The 20,293-nt window shown below is 40.5% G+C and overlaps 1 protein-coding gene and 1 pseudogene across 1 annotated transcript in view; one reads left to right on the top strand and one right to left on the bottom strand.

Annotated features, from left to right (window-relative positions):
• Window positions 1-17,824, bottom strand: part of LOC136172936 (collagen alpha-4(VI) chain-like) — a 107,100-nt gene extending 89,276 nt beyond the window's left edge. Inside the window, 9 exon segments of the mRNA XM_065942103.1 lie at window positions 4,990-5,082; window positions 5,244-5,389; window positions 8,949-9,027; window positions 9,985-10,232; window positions 10,235-10,315; window positions 15,873-15,925; window positions 15,927-16,425; window positions 16,831-17,376; window positions 17,815-17,824. Coding sequence (XP_065798175.1) covers window positions 4,990-5,082; window positions 5,244-5,389; window positions 8,949-9,027; window positions 9,985-10,232; window positions 10,235-10,315; window positions 15,873-15,925; window positions 15,927-16,425; window positions 16,831-17,376; window positions 17,815-17,824 — 1,755 coding nt within the window.
• Window positions 151-1,945, top strand: LOC136173517 (arginine/serine-rich coiled-coil protein 2 pseudogene; annotated as a pseudogene).
• Window positions 17,825-20,293: the final 2,469 nt, after the last annotated feature.

Raw genomic sequence — 20,293 nt, forward strand, 5'->3', positions numbered from 1 at the left:
TAACATGGACTTCAAATCCTTCATTTCTCAAATCTACTTGAAATAAAAATTAATACGCGAGCTATTCAGTCTGTGGCGAAGCGTCGAAGCGGCCAGTACTGTGGAAAGCGGCAAGTGGAGGCGCCGCCGTTGCGGCCAAGAATCTAGACTATGGCTCCCAGAGCTTATGTGAGGAGAGGCAGACTTGGAGAAGCGCTGTGCCAAGGTGCTTTCATTAAAGAGGGTTAATGAAATTAAGATTGGGTTCTCAGATAGGCTAGTGACGCAGAACTAGATGGACTAGCCCCAGAAAAAAACATCCCCAGATACAGATAAGAAAAAAGAGCAGTTCCATGTATCTGTGTCTCCTAGAGCCTCAAAACATATTCAAGATCACGGTCAAGGTCAAGAGAAAGAAAACGAAAGTCAGATAATGAAGGAAGAAAACACAGGAACCGGAGCAGAAGCAAAGAGCGTGCTAATGCGCGAAGAGACTGAACTGAAGACGCTGCAGACTCAGATAGCAAAATAATAAGCCTACTTCTTTATAAGGCAAGAAGACATGAATCCAAAGATAAGTCGTCTAAGAAACACAAGTCTGAGGAACATAATGACAAAGAGCATTCTTCTGATAAAGGAAGAGAGCGGCTAAATTCATCTGAAAATGGTGAGGACAGACACAAACACAAAGAAAGAAAATCATCAAGAGGCAGAAGTCACTCAAGGTCTAGGTCTCGTGAAAGGCATCATCGTAGTAGAAGCAGAGAGCAGAAGAAGTCAAGATCCAGGAGTAGGGATAGAAAGAAGTCAAGATCCAGAAGCAGAAAGAGGAAGAAATCACGATCCAGAAGCAGGGAAAGAAAACGTCGGATCCAATCTCGTTCCCGCTCAAGATCAAGACACAGGCATAGGAGTAGAAGCAGGAGTAGGACAAGGAGTAGAAGTCGAGATAGGAAGAAGAGAATTGAAAAACCAAGAAGATTTAGCAGAAGTTTAAGCCGAACTCCTAGTCCACCTCCCTTTAGAGGCAGAAACACAGCAATGGATGCACAAGAAGCTTTAGCTCGGAGGTTGGAAAGGGCAAAGAAATTACAAGAACAGAGAGAAAAGGAAATGGTTGAAAAACAAAAACAACAGGAAATAGCTGCAGCAGCTGCCACTACTGGAGGTTCTGTTCTCAATGTTGCTGCCCTCTTGGCGTCAGGAACACAAGTAACTCCTCAGATAGCTATGGCAGCTCAGATGGCAGTCTTGCAGGTAAAAGCTTTGGCAGAGCCCAGAATAGCTGTACCTAGCTATTACAACCCAGCAGCTGTGAATCCAATGAAATTTGCTGAACAAGAGAAAAAAAGGAAAATGCTATGGCAAGGCAAGAAAGAAGACAAATCCCAGTCTGCTGAAATATGGGAGAAATTGAATTTTGGAAACAAGGACCAAAACGTCAAATTTAGGAAATTAATGGGTATTAAGAGTGAAGATGAAGCTGGATGTAGCTCTGTTGATGAAGGAAGTTACAAGACACTGAAACAACAGGAAGAAGTGTTTAGAAATCTAGATGCTCAGTATGAAATGACAAGATCACAAACCCACACACAGAGAGGAATAGGTTTGGGTTTCACATCATCAATGCGAGGAATGGACGCAGTTTGAAGAAGGTCACACTTTATATCTGGGACTTTTATAGACTTCTGGTTCTGATGTCAGGTCCTTGTTCACCGAACAGCTAGCATTCTAGCTTGCATGGGTGTTGCATTGACTTTAATTCATTGAAAAATATGATTTTTTTGTAAATATCAGATCAGTGACACTGGTGTTAGTGTTGTAATCAGGTTAAACCCACTTCCATTAAACTTGACAGGACTATAGAAGGACAATATGTTTTAGTTCATGAATTCTACTTTTCAAATATATAAAAGCTGCAGGTGGGATAAATATCTCATACATGAATTTTTGGTGTCCACTGTCTTGTGTACTTTTTGTACTTAACCTTGTACAGTTATTTTCATCTCTTGAAACATGAAAGAAATGTTATGTAGATGTTCTTTAGAAGATTTGGCTATTTGGTACATAATCCAGCACAAATAAGCTGGGTGGTAATGATAATAAAATTGGTTTTCTCAAGACTGGTGTTAAAAAAAAAAAATTAATAGTGATAGACACCCTTGTCTCACTGAGTTGACATTTTATTAGCAATCTACTAAATGTCAAGCATAATGCACAGAGACATATAGAAACAAATACTCTTGGCCTGTCTTAAAGTGAAACAGTTAGAACTGGACATGGAAAAACAGACTGGTTCCAAATAGAAAAAGGAGTATTCAAGGCTGTATATTGTCACCCTGCTTATTTAACTTCTATCTAGAGTACATCATGAGAAATGCTGGACTGGATGAAGCACAAGCTGGAATCAAGATTGCCAGGAGAAATACCAATAACCTCAGATATGCAGATGACACCACCCGTATGGCAGAAAGGGAAGAAGAACTAAAGAGCCTCTTGATGAAAGTGAAAGAGGAGAGTGAAAAAGTTGGCTTAAAGCTCAACATTCAGAAAACTAAGATCATGGCATCTGGTCCCATCACTTCATGGCAAATAGATGGGGAAACAATAGAAACATAACAGACTTTATTTTGGAGGCTCCAAAATCACTGCAGATGGTGACTGCAGCCATGAAATTAAAAGATGCTTGCTCCTTGGAAGAAAAGTTAGGACCAACCTAGACAGCATATTAAAAAGCAGAGACATTACTTTGCCAACAAAGGTCTTTCTAATCAAAGCTATGGTTTTTCCAGTAGTCATGTATGGATGTGAGAGTTGGACTATGAAGAAAGCTGAGCACCGAAGAATTGATGCTTTTACACTGTGGTGTTGGAGAAGACTCTTGAGAGTCCCTTGGACTGCAAGGAGATCCAACCAGTCCATCCTAAAGGAAATCAGTCCTGAATATTCATTGGAAGGACTGATGCTGAAGCTGAAGCTCCAATACTTTGGCCACCTGATGTGAAGAACTGACTCATTTGAAAAGCCCCTGATGCTGGGAAAGATTGAGGGCAGGAGGAGAAGGGGATGACAGAGGATGAGATGGCTGGATGACATCACCGACTCGATGGACTTGAGTTTGAGTAAACTCCGGGAGTTGGTGATGGACAGGAAAGCCTGGTGTGCTGCACTCCATGGGGTTGCAAAGAGTCGGACACGACTGAACTGAACTGAACTGAAAGTGAAAACTTGAATACCTGTTTGTCTTTATAGCCTAGTACATCAACCTATTTTTTTTTTTCTCTAAAACACCTTTTCAAGCCATTCCATCATGAAAATCCAAGCCAAAATAGTTCCAAATTAAATGTTTGAGGAAAACTTTACAGAGCTTTGAACTGGTTTTACAAAATGTCAGTAAGGTTACAGGTGTTACAGCCTGTAAGGTTTAAAGTTTTAAGTTTAAAGATATTGGACCATAAAGAAGGCTGAGCACTGAAGAATTGATGCTTTTGAACTGTGGTGTTGGAGAAGACTCTTGAGAGTCCCTTGGACTGCAAGGGTATCAAACCAGTGAATCCTAAAGGAAATCAATCCTGAATATTCATTGGAAGAACTGATGCTGAAGCTGAAGCTCCAATACTTTGGCCACCTGATGTGAAGAGCTGACTCATTGGAAAAGACCCTGATGCTGGGAAAGATTGAAGGTGGGAGGAGAAGGGGATGATAGAGGATAAGATGGTTGGAAGGCATCACTGACTCAATGGACATGAGTTTGAGCAAGCTCCGGGGGATGATGAAGAACTGTGAAGACTGGTGTGCTGCAGTCCATGTGGTCCCAAAGAGTCAGCCACAACTGAGTGACTTAACAACAACAAGAGCCCATATAGCTTATGAGAAATGGTTGTCTATTTCTGTATGACTCAATCCTTCACTCTCTCATTTTACTCTTCTTAGATTTCTAAATACACAAACTATTTCCTTTCAAGGAAGTCTGGCTTACCATTTTACAACCAGAGATGTTTATTAAGTCTAAAATACAGTAAATAAAATGTGAGAGCCATAGTCTATTTGTAATTAACAAAGATGAAAGTAATACATCCAAGCACTAACAGACAGGGCAGAGAAATCAAGAATTCAGGACGTGTCAATCTTTGATCTCAAGACAAGTTGTTAAAAAAATAATCAAGGTTCCCAAGCTTGATTTTCTGACCTTCCAATCCTATATTTAAGAATAATAAGAGGGGGGGAAATCTAGTGCTAAGGCATGACTGCAATTTATTTTTCAAAAAGTAATTATGCACTGTTCAAAATTAAGATTGATCTACAAAGTCAGTAAGAGCTCATTCCAACCATCTCATGGAAAACCTTAGAAAAAGACAATGTAAAAACCAATGGGTTGGATTCAACCTTCCACATGAATTTGTGATTACCCACCCATCATGAGGCTCTAGTCCTGTGAGAATGGAACCTTGTGTCCCTGGGTATCTGAGGACCATTTCTAATGAGACAGTCTCCCTTAAGGAACTGTAGGAAGCAGTTATTTTCCTATCACTTAACTACAGAATTAACAGAGAGATGCAAATCAACCACCAGTAAACCAGTGACTGTATTTATCCTCCGAGGTTACTGGTATAAAATAGGATATTAGATCAGAGGGGAAGAGGCTTTGAATACCGTAAAGAAAACAGATAGTGGACAAGTGACAATTTTGTGGACGAGTGAAAACTTCTGTGTAGTGGTAGAACCTGCGAAAGTGTCAATAAAAGTAAGGAGACAGCATAGTATAGTGGAAAGGATATGAGCCCTGGAGTCAAGCAGACACAGGGGTTGAAACCCTAAAATGCCTCTTTGTAAATGTGCAACTTCAGGAAAACGGTGTTCCCTCTCTGAGCCTCAATTTTATGCCTGTAAAAGAGGTCTGTTAAGAGGACAGAATCAGAAAAGGTGTATTAAAGATCTAACACAGGCCTTGAGTGTAATGGATACAAAAATCTCTCTCCCCTCCCCCACACACACCCAGCAAGAACTCACCTTTCCCCCTGGGCTCCAACCATCACCTCTGTGCCCGTCCTATCCAAAGCATTTAGCATACCTATTGCAGCATGTTCTTTCTACAATTGTGTCCTGAAAACAAAATCCATCTCACACAATGGTTTTTTTTTTCCCAATGCTGTATTAACCTATAGCACATTACACACTAAAGAAACAAAATTCCCTCAAGGTTTTAGAAATATTAGCATGAACAGACTTAGAAAAGGATGATGTTTAAAAAAAGGAAAACTTACAAGTTGCTTCAGTAGGATGCTCAGAAGGGTGTGCAGTGTGATGCTCAGAGGTTGATTATACGCAAATCCTCTGCCAAATTCTAGCTGCTGGAGCTCCTCTAATTTATGGAGGCCTTCCAGGCCAATAGTCAGGAGTCCAGAGAATCCTTCAAAAGACCAACAGGTGGGCGATTTCCTTGCATGTCTTTCTAATAGTCTGACTTGTTTTGGCCCCAGATATCCGTCCATCATCCTATCCTTCCTATATCCTCATCTGTCTTTTTCCCAAACTGTGGTTTTTTTCCTCAAATCAAAGCCAACTCACAGCGTGCCTTCCTAAAGAATTGGTCTGATACCTTTCAATCCCAGCAACTAAAAGGTAAACAGTTAGGTGAAACCAGGAAGGACTCTCAGAGCCCTCTTGTGGCCCCTGTTTTTTGTTTCTGCCAACTTAAAAAATATTCTAAACCTACAAGTTATGTTTTATTTGGTGGGAATTTTCAGAACTTCAAGCCCAGGAGACAGCATCTCAAGTCACCCTGAGAGAACTGATCCCAGGAGGCAAGGGGAGGAGCTGCGTTATATAGAGGTTTTGCAACAACCAGCCTGCAGTCTTGTTGTGGGGAAGAGCCAATTCTGACTCCACCTTTAGATCTGTTTCTTTTTCTTTAACCTTGGTTTCCTGTTGTGGTTTTTTTTTTCACCAAAAAGATACTGTTTATACATAAGGCCTGCCTCAGGGAACTCTGTCCCTCCCGAGATTTGAAGGTTGTACACTGTACTTAGCTTCTTCTATTGACCAGTAGGTCATCTGGATTTCTCCACAAAGCAGAAAACATATGGAAAAGAACACTTTGTAAATTTGGCTAAAAAGTACTGTAGAATTTCAGAATAAATAATAGCGTTAATATTTTAGACATCAAATTGATACACAGACCTACACACATGCCCATTAGCTTTTTGCTATTGTAAACAGGCTACCGTAAAATCTTACGGTTAAAAGTTGTATACATATTCTTAAATATTCCTTAAAATGAATTCCTAGAAATGGAATTGCAGATCTAGCAGAGGCAGAATTTGCAGTCCTTTGTCATATACTCCCAATTCCCTTCCAGAGAAGTAACATTTTACACTTCCAGTGGTAATCTATGCATTAAATTAAGTTGAAAGCAAGTTGTCACAGAAATATTCCATTTAATGCAATACCTACTAAGATACCCATGACATTTTTCACATAGCTAGAACAAATAATCCAAAATTTTATATGGAATGACAAAAGACCCTGATTTGCCAAAGCAATCTCGAGAAAAAAAGAACAAAGCTAAAAGTACTATGTCCCTGATTTCAGATGATACTACAAAGTTGCAGTCATCAAAACAGACACACACTGGCACAAAAACAGACACATATATCAGTAAAACAGAATAAAGAGCCCAGAAATAATTTCACATACTTATAGTCAATTAATCTATGGCAAGAGAGGCAGAACTATCTAACAGAGAAAAGACAATTTCTTTAGTAATGGTACTGAGAAAACTGAATATGTAAAAGAACTAAATTTGAACATTTTCTCACACTATATACAAAAAAACTCAAAATGGATAAAAAGACTTAAACAGAGAATCAAAAAACATAAAACTCCTAGAAGAAAATATAAGCAGAACACTCTGACATAAATTGTTGTGTTATTTTTTGGATCTATCCCCTAAGGCAAAGGAAACAAAAGCAGAAAGAAAGATATAGGACCTAACAGCAAAAAAGCCATCAGCAAAATGAGAAAAACAGCCTACAGAATTGGGAGAGGATATTTGCAAATTTTATGACCAATAAGGGGTTAATATCCAAAATTTATAAACAGCTCATACAATTCAATATCAGAAGAGCAAACAACCCAATCAATAAATGGGCAGAAGACCTGCATAGATGTTTTTCCAAAACATACAGATGACCAACAGGCACATGAAAAGATATACATCATGAATCATCAGAGAAACGCAAATCAAAACCACAATGAGGTGTGACTTCACACCTGTCAGAATTGCTAGTATGAGAAAGTCTGTAAACAACAAATGTTGTGAGGATGTGGGGAAAAGGGAACCCTCCTACACTGTTGGTGGGGATGTAAGTTGGTATAGCCACTGTGGAAAAGAGTGTGGAGTTTCCTCAGAAAACTTAAATAGAACTGCCATATGATCTAGCAATTCTACATTTTGGTATATATCTAAAGAAGACAAAGACACTAATTCAAAGATAAATTCAACCCAATGTTCAGAGCAGTACTACTTACAATAGCCAAGACATGGAAGTAACCTACGTATTCATGGGTAGATAAATGGATAAATAAGATGGGGTTAAATACAGTTGACTCTTGAACAACATGGCTTTGAACTGCAAGGGTCCACCTACAATGCAAATTTTTTCAATAATTAAGTACTATAATACTACAATGGTGTATGGCTATACATGTACTATAATGATATATGGCCAGTTGAATCTGTGGATTCAACTGTGGATTAAATTGTGGATATAGCAGGCCAACCATAAAGTTACATATGGATTTTCAACTGCAGGGAGAGTTGGCACCCCTAACCTCCAGGTTGTTCAAGGGTCAACTGTATACACAAGGGTATATTACTCAGCCATAAAGAATGAAATCTTGCCATTTGCAACAACATGCATGGACCTAGAGAGTATTTTACTTGGTGAAGTAAGTCAGACAGAAGACAAATACTTTGTGTTATCACTTATATGTAGAACATAAAAAATAAAACATACAAGTGAATATAACAAGATAGAAATAGACTCATAGATACAGAGAACAAACTAGTCATTACCAGTGGGGAGTGGACTAAGAAATACAAACTCCCATGTATAAAATAAATAGGCCACAAGAATATATTGTACCACACAGTGAATAAAGCCAATATTTTACAACAACTTTAAATGGATCACAATCTATAAAAATATGGAATCGCTATGTTGGGCACCTGAAATAAATATAATAATCTAAACCAACTATATTTAGAGTATATGGATATATATGTACTTTGGCCACCTGATGTGAAGAACTGACTCATTGGAAAAGACCCTGATGCTGGGAAAGACTGAAGGCAGCAGGAGAAGGGGACGACAGAGGATGAGATGTTTGGATGACATCACCGACTCGATGGACACGAGTCTGAGTAAACTCTGGAAGTTGGTGATGGACAGGGAGGCCTGGCGTGCTGCAGTCCATGGGGTCGCAGAGAGTCGGATACGACTGAGCGACAGAACTGCCTGACATGTACGTATATATCGTGCTGCAGTCCCTGGAGTTGACTAAAGAGAAAAAGTCAGGGAGAAGGCGGGAGGAAAGGCAGGGGAAGAAGGCGTAAGGTGACTTTAGTTTAGGAAAAAAGAGACATATGGCTCCCAGAGAGCCTAAAAGAACAGAGACCACCCACTCCACAAGAAGCAGGAGCTGCTCCTGTGACCCTCCAAAGCAGACGCCAGGCTGGTAATTGGTCAGTTCTGTCTCACTCAGAGCGACCCTTAGCAAGTACTGAGGATGTGGAGTCTGGGGTCTCTCAGCCCTGAATAGCCCCCAGTTCATATGAAGAGGGAGACTGCACGTCAGCTTCCAGGGCATGAGGCCCCATGACCTGGGGTCAGCGTCTGGAAATCTGCAAGACTGTGTCAGCCCTGCGGCAGGAACATGGCCCCCATAGGGCAATGCCCTGCACTTACCGTTGCTGCCAAGAAGCTCAGATACTTCCTTCAGTTTCTCTAGATCATCATCCAGTCCATCTGTAAACACTAACAGGACCTGTTGTTTACGAGAGAGGAGGGACTTGCAGAAGCTGCGAGAGAGAGAGAGGAGGAGAGGAGGGAATTGGGAAAAGGCAATGGAGAGACAGGTGCTGTGAATTGCACCTCTCTTCATTAGGTCTTCTGGTATACCCAGCCTTTCACCCTGTTCCCTTTGGTTTTACCCATTCATCTATTTGTTACTTTATTACACATTCACTTACACTTCAATGTCCTCCCCTACATGCTCCCTACCCCCAAAAAAAGAAGAATTTGAACCAGCTTAATGTATTCACTTAAAAATAGCTTCCAAAAATTTTTACAATATTCATCTTCATCAATGCAAAACTTCCCACATTTTAATGCATTTTCTACAAATAAAATGTGCTACTTCTACCCAGAGAAAATTAACTTAAAAAGTGAATTCCATTATTCAAGAAATAAACCCATTGGATACAGGACTGAAAGAAAAATTCAAAGTTCGGGGATGTAATTTCCTAATACATGTTACACAAGACCTTTTCATTCCTATGGACTCCTGTGGATGCATAGTTCTGGGGACACAGAAAGGGATGTTTAACTGCTAGGGAGCTTTTAACTGTCACAAAAGATGGTTCAAGGGGGTGGTTAGAAAAATAATAAGTCTTATTCTACGTGACAATGAGTAACCATCTTCCAAGATGTCTGGGATGAATCTGTGCCATGAACAAATCTGGATCACTAGCTATGGGCAACCTGAGGGCAGGGACTATATCCTTTTATTCCTATTGGCATTCAGCAGAGCCTCCAGGGTTTGGTAAATATTAGCTGACTGAATGAAAACATGTCTCTTCTTGGTCTTTACTGAGTAAGAGTACCTAGAGTTCCTCTGGGTAAGCTCTGCGTGAAGAACAATTTAGTTGGCCTCAGTCACAAAAGTCTTATCCCTCCAACCCTGCCTAATGGCCCCCAAACAGATTTTCTTAGCATTTATTACCTTCACATTGGTAGAAGACAGATGGATAACACTCTCTCCCAGGGACTACAAAAAATCCACATCCATATGGTTGCTCCTGGCACCCTGGTGAATCAAGAACTTCTGAATGGTCTCGTCACTGTACTTTTCAAATCCTGAGTCAAAGATGAGCTGGCCCTTTGATGCTCCGTGGTAGCAGAGCATCACGTTGGTCTGGCCCATAATATCACTGCTGATATTGGAAAGCACAGCCAGCTCCTGCATCAGCTTGGCAATAACCGTTGAAGCCTCAGCTGAACTTGCCTCATGGGAGTAGAGAGACCAATTCCTACAGACACATCTACACTGCATCCTTTGAAGGTAGAGGAGAAAGAAATCAAATTAGTCGCCTATGACTGCACAACCCAGCCCAGAAGATATCGGTCAATCTGGTCCTTCAAGGAGAATCTCCAGCCAACCCACAGAAGTATAAGTGAAATAATGGTGTGATGAAAGAAATTTTCACATATTGAGATATAGGGAAATCTGTCTGGCTTAGACATGAGTTAACCTGAATTTTATGCTAACTAAAGTAGCCCATTTGTGGCCTATCAAACAGATGCTGTACATCAGCTTTAATTATTAGGGAAAAGGGACATAAAAGTAAAGAATGCCCATGTTAAAAATAAAGATTAAATGCCTCTCTTCCTGGGATGCCAATACTTGTTCTCCTTTGATGATAAGACACCCTTCCCAAGTGCCAAGGCCATGCTGATATGCTGTGTCCTTGCTGGAATCTTCTTTTCTTGAAACTCTGAATAAATATAACCCCGACTTGTTTAACGTTCTTTGTTCTGATAGGGTATAAAACTATACGGAAAATTCTATTTCTCTGGAGAAGTTTCTCAGAGTAATCTAGAAAGTGTGCTTCCAGTCTAGTCCTCAGTTTGGCTCAAAAAAAAAAAAACTAGAAAACAAAATAGAAAAGACTTCTATTCTTATTGATTATTTTCATTGACAAATCTTTGTTGTTTACTTTGGGGAATGGCTTGTTACACAGCAAAAACTAACTGATACATATATTCTGTTTCATATAAGACCTGTTTCAAAAGAACCTCTGCACATCCTATTCCTTCCACCTGAAGTATCCTTTCCCATTCCCTCCATTCTAATCTGGTTAACTCACACATGTCCTTCAAGTTTAAGTTCAAAAGTCCCCTCCCTAAAGCATCTGTGATTCATGTCCCCAGGCCCTCAAGTTGAGGTATTAAATGCCCCTGCATATCCACTATTACTTTATAAGACCTTTTCTCTCTCTGAGCAAACATTCCCTCATAGTGGAGACTATGTCATCTTACTTTCCCAGTGTCTAACACAAAGGTTCATTAAATGTTCCCCAAATGAATGAAGACAAAATATAAAACAGCCTTCAGTCTCTTTCAGTACAAGCTGTACTATTCCCTTCTCCCCTGGAAGTTTCATTCATCACCTATGCAGACACCTTGTTTCAGAGAAGCATATTAGAAAAGGCCAAGACTGATTATCACCCTCAACTTTATGTTTCTCCTATCTGAAAATATTTAACCCCTCCTAGAAGGGTGTAGCTAGAATTGGAAGGCCCACTGATCTTCCAGGCTACACCTCAGTTCAGTTCAGTCGCTCAGTCATGTCCGACTCTTTGTGACCCCATGGACTGCGGCATGTCAGGCCTCCCTGTCCATCACCAACTCCCAGAGTTTACTCAAACTCATGTCCATTGAGTCAGTAATCTCCTTGTAGTCCAAGGGACTCTCAAGAGTCTTCTCCAAAACACCACAGTTCAAAAGCATCCACTCTTTGGTGCTCAGCTTTCTTTATAGTCCAACTCTTACATCCATACATGACTAGTGGAAAAACCATAGCTTTGGTTACTCCTACCCATTCATAATAAGACCATCTACAAAATTTCACTAAGGAGGAAAAGTTAATGGTTACAAATGCATTTGGATTAGAATTTTGATGATAACTTCAAAACATAACTTATCAATCACAAAAGGACTGCTATTTACTATTTCTTGATGAGCATGACATTGGATTGTCAAAGCAAGACAGGACATGCAGACAGACATTTTCTCTTTAGATCAGCATAAACTTCAGTATTTGGCCCAGAATCACAAAACAAAATGGCAAATTTGGGGAGAAGGAAATTTCAAGGAAAATAAACAAACATTGGACCCTTCACCAATTAAAACAGTCATAAACAGTGACCGAAGTTTCTCAGGGACCTGGGATCCAGGGCTGACTCATGAGTGTTCAATCCCCTAAATGTCACATTCTGTGCGAGCTGTCCAGATGTCTTTCTGGAATTAAAAAGACAGAATGTGTCTTACTCCCATCCTTCCATATAAAACATCTTGGCTTTGTTTTGATTTTTAAATCTCTAATTGAAATTTGCCATAAAGAGTTTCACAGATGTAAATCCCATTTCTATATCAGATCTGAATTCAGAAAGAAAAAAAAATTTCTGAGTATGGTATATTATTCTGACATTTCTAATTTACATTTTTCCCAGAAGCATTTTCACTGGGTTTTACCCTGTAATGCAAGGAGCATTTTCTTTCCCTGTTAACAAAGAGGGCTGACTCTCACCAGATAACCTCTAAAGTTTGTCTGGTTCAGTTTTATAAGTCTAGAACCAATTAGGTTTAGCCATTATTAAAGTACCAGCTAACACAGAACTGGAGATAACTACAAATCCTAATTTATTAAATGACTCAAAATGACCTGAGAAGAGAAGCTGGAATCCTGTACCTCTACTCCTCTCCAAGATAAAGAGACAACAAAAATGAAACAGAACAACAGCAAAAATAAATCAAAGTCTTCAGGACTCTGATTCCTGAAGAACTGGACTGCGGAAGGACATTTCATAATCCATGCTTATTTTAAAAAAAATAATTCTATACATGCACTCTTTTCGATCGAATTTTCTTTTCAACATTTACTTATTTGGCAAGGCCAGGTCTTAGTTGCGGCATAAGAACTCTTAGGTGTGGCATGTGGGATCTAGTTCCTGACCAGGGATCAAACCCTGGATTGTCTACTCTAGGAGCATGGAGTCTTAGCCACAGACCACCAGGGAAGTCCCTCGGTTGATTTCTGAATTTATCAAAGGTACTGCAAAGTAGTGATAATCTTGAGATTTGTTGCTGTTCAGTTGCTAAGTCATGTCTGACTGCAATTCCATGGACGATAGCATGCCAGACTCCCCTGCCATTTACTGTCTCCCAGAGTTTGCTGATTCATGTCCACTGAGTCAGTGATGTTATCCAACCATCTCACCCTCTGTTGTCCCCTTCTCCTTTTGCCTTCCATCTTTCCCAGCATCAGGGTCTTTTTCAATGAGTCAGCTGTTCACATTAGGTGGCCAAAGAACTGGAGCTTCAGCTTCAACATCAGTCCTTCCAATGAATATTCGGGGTTGATTTCCTTTAGGATTGATTCTTGAGATAGTAGAATCAAAAATGTTCATTTAATACTCTGAAAAATTGGCTCTGGCTTTGACAACAAACTGCTGGGAAGTTCAAACTCTGCCTCCATTACTTCCCATCTGTGTTTCATAACCTCTCTCTTATTTTTCTCACCTGGAAACTGAGTATAAGAATGAGAGGGCAACAGGTAGGAAGGCTAGGCCTCCCCAACTGGAGGAAATAAACTGTAAGTGGCAGACATTTTTTTCTCTTTCTCTATACAAAATTAAAAGGAGGTTTCTTTAGAATCCCATGTTGTCATGAGGACATCTGGTTCTGCCTGAACTTAACTTTCCTCAAACCTTGAGCCAACCAAAGTGTTTTTCTTATGGAAATGTTTTTCTTAAGCTATGTTAATAAACTATGTATTTGCCTTGGAATCTGCCTTTCTTCAAATCTGTTCCACCTAAGACTAAACCTTGAACCAATAATGGCTCAACAAGCCAGTACATCTTACTCATGGGAATGTTCTCTTAAGCTATGTTAATGAAACTATGCATTTGCTTGGAAATCTGCCTTTCTTTAAGATTCATGTCAATTGCTTTATGACTTGGGGATGACTCACCTTGTGCCAATACTATCTCAAAATGTTGTGGGAGAGGCACCTGATGCAACTCTCTCAGTTTTGAGGTGATTCTTTATCTGATTAGCAACTTGCTAACAGATATATAACTCCTTGCTAAAAACTAGCAAGGGGGCACTCTTACTGCCCCCTTCAGATGTCTGTGTCAGAAGCTTCCTCTATCCTTTTTACACTTTAATAAAATTTTATTACACAAAAGATTCGAGTGATCAAGCCTCGTCTCTGGACCCGGATCAAAATCCAGTCCTCTGGAGGTCACGAATCCTAATATAGCTCACAGCTCACAGCCGCAACCTTTCAATAATAGCATCTGCCTCACATGGGGGTTGGCAACAGCAACCCACTCCAGTACTCTTGCCTGGAAAATCCCATGGACAAAGAAGCCTGGTGGGCTGCAGTCCACGGGGTCGCACAGAGTCAGACACGACTGAAGTGACTTCGCAGCAGCAGCAGCACATGGGGTTGATGCAGGATTATTGGGCTTTACGCACTTCATTTTATATTCTTCCACTGTACACTACACTACATATATACACTACTATGACTCTACACTATATACTATATTGTACCATACTGTACTTTCCTTTGGGCTTCCCAGGAGTCATTAGTGATGAAGAACCCAGCTGCCAATGCAGGAGGCATAAGAGACGTATATTTGACCCCTGGGTTTGGGAAGATACCCTGGAGGAAAGTATGGCAACCCACTCCAGTATTTCTGCTTGCAGAATCCCATGTTCAGAGGAGCCTGACAGGCTACAGTTCACAGGGTCACAAAGAGTCAGACACAACTAAAGCGACTTAGCATGCACACATGCACCGTATCATATAACCTCCTACTCTAAGTGTGATTTGAAGACCAGCAGGATCAGCATCATGTGGAAGCTTGTTACAAATGCAGAATCCCACCCCAACCTACTGAATCAGAAACTGCATTTTAACAAGCTCTCCAGGTTATTCAAATGCACGCTAAAATTTGAGAGGTTCTGTTGTACCCTTCTGTACTGTACCAAAAGGCAATATAGAACAGTATTTAGTATGCAGACTCTAGAACCAGACTGCCTTAAGTTCACATCTCATCTCTGCTATTTACCTGGACAACAACCTGATTGTGCTGTGCCTTGGTTTTCTCACTTGTAAAATATTGATAATATCTATTTATTAATTATTAACAGGGTTATGGGGAGATGTAATGTTTTAACCTGGTCTCTGGAAGTCCAAAGACCAGGCCCTGTACAAAAAACACCACCTATGATGGAATGCTACTTGGCCATGAAAAAGAATGAAATAATGCCATTTGCAGCAATGTGGATGAACCTAGCAATTATCATATTAAGTGAAGTAACTCAGACAGAAAAAGACAAATACCATGTGGGGTCACTCATATGTGAAATCTAAAATATGACACAAAGTGAACTTATCTAAAAAACAGAACCAGACTCACAGACACAGAGGGCAGACTTGTGCTTGCCCGCTGGGGAGGATTGGGAAAGGGGTGGATAGGGAGTCTGGGATTAGCAAATATAAACTAGTGTACAGAGAATAGAGAAACAAGGTCCTAGTATAGCATAGGGAACTATATTCAATAACCTGTGACAAACCATAAATGGAAAAGAATATGAAAAAGTATATATATATATGTGTGTGTGTATATATATAACTAAATCACTTTGCTGTGCAACAAAAATTAACACAACATTGTAAATCAATACTCAATAAAATAAATTAAAAAAAAAAGATTCCCAGGACAAGGCTAAAAGTATTAGTTTTATTAAGAGAGCCAACTGGGTCCCTGATGCCTACTGTGGGCTTGTGGATCAAGTAACAAGCCCTCTGTCAGTCACCTTGTGGAATGCAGACCTGGTAAGGAATTTCCTTCTCCAGATTTTGCAGGGACTAATTTTTCTTCATAGTACACTTCGCTCGGGTCATTAGTGATCTCCAAAAGCTGAGAGAATTCGACTTTGCCCACCCCAATGGCAAAAATAATTATGTTTCTGTCCCTCAGGGCCTTGGCTGGTATAGCTACATTGTCCCCGGAGACTCCATCAGTGACCACAATCAAATATTGATGGACACTAGGCCTCCCTCCTCTTGAACTCCCAAAAAAAGTCAGAGTGAAGTTCAGAGCTTTCCCAGGGTATGTGCCACCACTGATTTGCATAACATCTGAGATGGCTCTGTGAACGTCCACATTTGAGGCGTATCGGTTGAGCCTGAATTCTTCCTGGGGGTCTGAGCTGAATTGCAGGAGGCCAATCTGAATTTCATCAGCACCAATATTAGATTGTTTGACCATTCACTTCATGAACTCCTTCATCTTTTCAAAGTCTTTTGGTGAGATGGATTCTGAACCATCCATCAGGAAGATAATGTCAGCTTTCCTATTCTTACAGGCTGGAGGGAAAGAGCAGGACAGAGCATTTACTCAGAGTCTGAAACAATTAATTACACATCCCCAGGGAGAGTCTGGGGTGACACATACACAACATGACAATATTTATAAAGGGGGTGGAAGTGGAAGTCAAGGAAATAAATTTCTTTGACCCAGCACAAATCAGTCTCAAAATAAGACACGGCCATCTGATAGAGATCTATCTATAGATCGATAGAACTATAGATAGATGGTTTATATGATAGATGTCTGTCATATGAACCATCTTGGTTTATTCTAGCTCATGGTCACTCTGTGTCCAATACTTTTAGACCTGTGAATCCACAGTTCCAGAATGAAGCCTATTCAAATAGCTTAGACATATATACTCGAAGAGAGAGAGTGAGATTGAAGAAAAGAATTCTTACTCTCTGAGGAACAGGTGTCTTGTACCACTTCTTGTTGGATGGCCTTCAAGGACTCAAAATCATGCACAAAAAACATTCTGTCTTCAGCGATCTCTTGAAGCTCAACAATATTAGCATCTCTGACTCCAACTGCATAAATGGTGATTCCGTGGCCCCTCAGCGTCTCTGCAGCATCAGCCCCCGGGTCCATAGATTTGCCATCGATGACAACGATGAGATACCAAGGCACGCTGCTGCGAGCAGTGTCTGCAAAGACCTGGATCTTGCTGCCCAGGGCCTCACCTGTCTTGGTGGCCCCTCTCCTCTGCCGGATGCTGTCAACGGCTACCTCCAGCCCCGCCACACTGGAGTGCTGGCTGAGGGTAAGCTGACGACTGACTTCATCCGTGTACTGAACGACTCCAAACTGGACTCCGTTGGGCCCAACATGGGACATCCTTATCACCTCATTCATGAACACCTTCGTTGCGAGAAAGTCGTCTTGGTGGATACTGCCAGACCTATCAATAAGGAAGTAAATATCTGCCTTCTCGATGTGTACACAGCCTAGGCAAGAAGAAGAAGCAGCAAGCTGTCAGAACGGCATGTGAGAGGGTATGGGACAAGGCTATAGGTCCCGATCCCCCAACACTCCCTCATTGCTGCCTTTCTCCTGACAGCACCTGAGACTCTCTCTGTGTGTATTCTTTGGCCAGAAGCATGATCAGCCCATATACTAGGCAGGCGAGGCAGTGAGTGAGAGCAGCCAGCAGCCCATGATTGGAAGCGGGTAATGGATAAATACCCCAGCTCCCTCACCCTTTGGGTGGGACCACTCTGAGGACAGCTCAGCACAATCTCCCTGAGTCCCCGGCAGAGCCAAGCCCCAGGTGCCTCCAGCAATAGCCTGCTCACTAACTCAGCCAGTGCTGGCAGGCTTCCCTTCCTCTCTCCATCCCCACTCCCCTAACAGTGTCACCGGAGCTCCACTCCTAGATAAATCACTTGCATCCATAGTTCATATCCTCATCTCAGAGTCTGCTTCTGATGAACCCCACTGAAGGCATGAGATAAACATTGTTTGACATTTCTCAAATGGGGAAATTGACAACAAGCTAAAAGTAAAATATCAACGTATATTTGGCAGGAAAGCTATGACAAACCTAGATAGCGTATTAAAAAGCAAAGACACCACTTTGCTGACAAAGGTCTATAGAGTCAAGGCTTTCCAGTAGTCATGTACAGATGTGAGAGCTGGACCATAACGAAGGCAGAGCACCAAAGAATAGATGCTTTCAAACTGTGCTAGAGAAACTCTTGAGAGTCCCTTTGACAGAAAGGAGATCAAACCAGTCAATCCTAAAGGAAATCAACCCTGAATATTCATTGGAAGGACTGATGCTGAAGCTGAAGATTCAATACTTTGGCCACCTGATGCAAAGAGCTGACTCATTGGAAAAGACCCTGATGCTAGGAAAGATTAAAGGCAGAAGGAGAAGAGGGTGACAAAGGGTAATATGGTTGGATGACATCATGGATTCAACAGATATGAACGTGGGCAAACTCCAAGAGATGGTGAGGGGTGGGAAGCCTGGCATGCTGCATGCAGTTCATGGGATCACAAAAAGTTGGACATGATTTGGTGAATGAACAACAACAACAATTTGAAGCTATGGGTTGTCTCAGCAGCCAATCTTCCTGCTTCCCATGCAAGTTAAACTTTTTAAATACATGGGCAGGAGAGTGCATTTTAGGAAATTTAATTAATTAAAGTTAATATAAAACTTTGTTTTTATTGAAGTATAGTTGATTTACAATGTTGTGTTTCTACTGTACTGCAAAAAACCTCAGATAGCCAAAGCAATCTTGAGAAAGAAGAATGGAACTGGAGGAATCAACCTGCCTGAAAAACTTAAGGAATCAACCTGCCTGACAAAGCTACAGTCATCAAGACAGTATGGTACAGGCACAAAAACAGAAATATAGATCAATGGAACAAAACAGAAAGCCCAAAGATAAATCCACACACCTATGGACACCTTATCTTTGACAAAGCAGGCAAAAATATACAATGGAGAAAAAACTATCTCTTTAACAAGTGGTGCTGGGAAAACTGGTCAACCACCTGTAAAGGAATGAAACTAGAACACTTTCTAACACCATACACAAAAATAAACTCAAAATGAATTAAAGATCTAAATGTAAGATCAGAAACTAAAAAACTCTTAGAGGAAAATATAGGCTGAACATTCTCTGATATAAATCACAGCAAGACCTTCTATGACCCACCTACCAGAGTAATGGAAATAGAAACAAAAATAAACAAATGGGACCTAATTAAACTTAAAAGCTTTTGCACAACGAAGGAAACTATAAGCAAGGTGAAAAGACAGCCTTCAAACTGGGAGAAAAAAATAGCAAACGAAGCAACTGACAAAGAATTAATCTCCAAAATATATAAGCAGCTCATGCAGCTCAATACCAGAAAAACGAACAACCCAATCAAAGAGTGGGCAAAAGAACTAAACAGACATTTCTCCAAAGAAGACATACAAGTGTCTAACAAGCACATGAAAAGATGTTCAACATCACTCATTATCAGTTCAGTTCAGTCGCTTAATCGTGTCCAACTCTTTGCGATCCCATGAATCACAGCATGCCAGGCCTCCCTGTCCATCACCAACTCCCGGAGTCCACCCAAACCCATGTCCATTGAGTTGGTGATGCCACCCTACCTTCTCATCCTCTGTCGTCCCCTTCTCCTTCCCTCAATCTTTTCCAGCATCAGAGAAATGCAAATAAAAACCACAATGAGGTATCATCTCACGCCGGTCAGAATGGCTACCATCAAAAAGTCTACAAACAATAAATGCTGGAGAGGGTGTGAAGAAAAGGGAACCCTCTTACACTGCTGCTGTGAAATGCAAACTAGTACAGCCACTATGGAGAATAGTGTAGAAATTCCTTAAAAAACTCGAAATAGAACTGCCATATGACCCAGCAAGGCTACTGCTAGGTGTACAAACCAAGGAAACCAGAATTGAAAGAGACACACGTACCCCAATGTTCATCGCAGCACTGTTTACAATAGTTAAGACATGGAAGCAACCTAGATGTCCATTGGCAGAAGAATGGATGAGGAAGTTGTAGTATATATACGCAATGGACTATTACTCAGCTATTAAAAAGAATGCATTTGAGTCACTTCTAATGAGGTGGACAGAACCAGAGCCTACTATACAGAGTGATGTAAGTCAGAAAGAAAAACACCAATATAGTATATTATTGCATATATATGGATAATTTCACATATATCTTAATCATATATTTTAATAAATATGTATTGACAAGCATCTAATTTTAAATATATTTAAGCCATATATATTATATATCCTTATATATGTACAAATCATATGCATATTTTAATCACATATATGTTATTTATATGTGTCTGAGCCACCACAGAAGCCCTTTATATGTGTGT

The sequence above is a fragment of the Muntiacus reevesi genome, chromosome 8, assembly GCF_963930625.1.
Source record: "Muntiacus reevesi chromosome 8, mMunRee1.1, whole genome shotgun sequence".
Taxonomy (NCBI): Eukaryota; Metazoa; Chordata; class Mammalia; order Artiodactyla; family Cervidae; genus Muntiacus; species Muntiacus reevesi.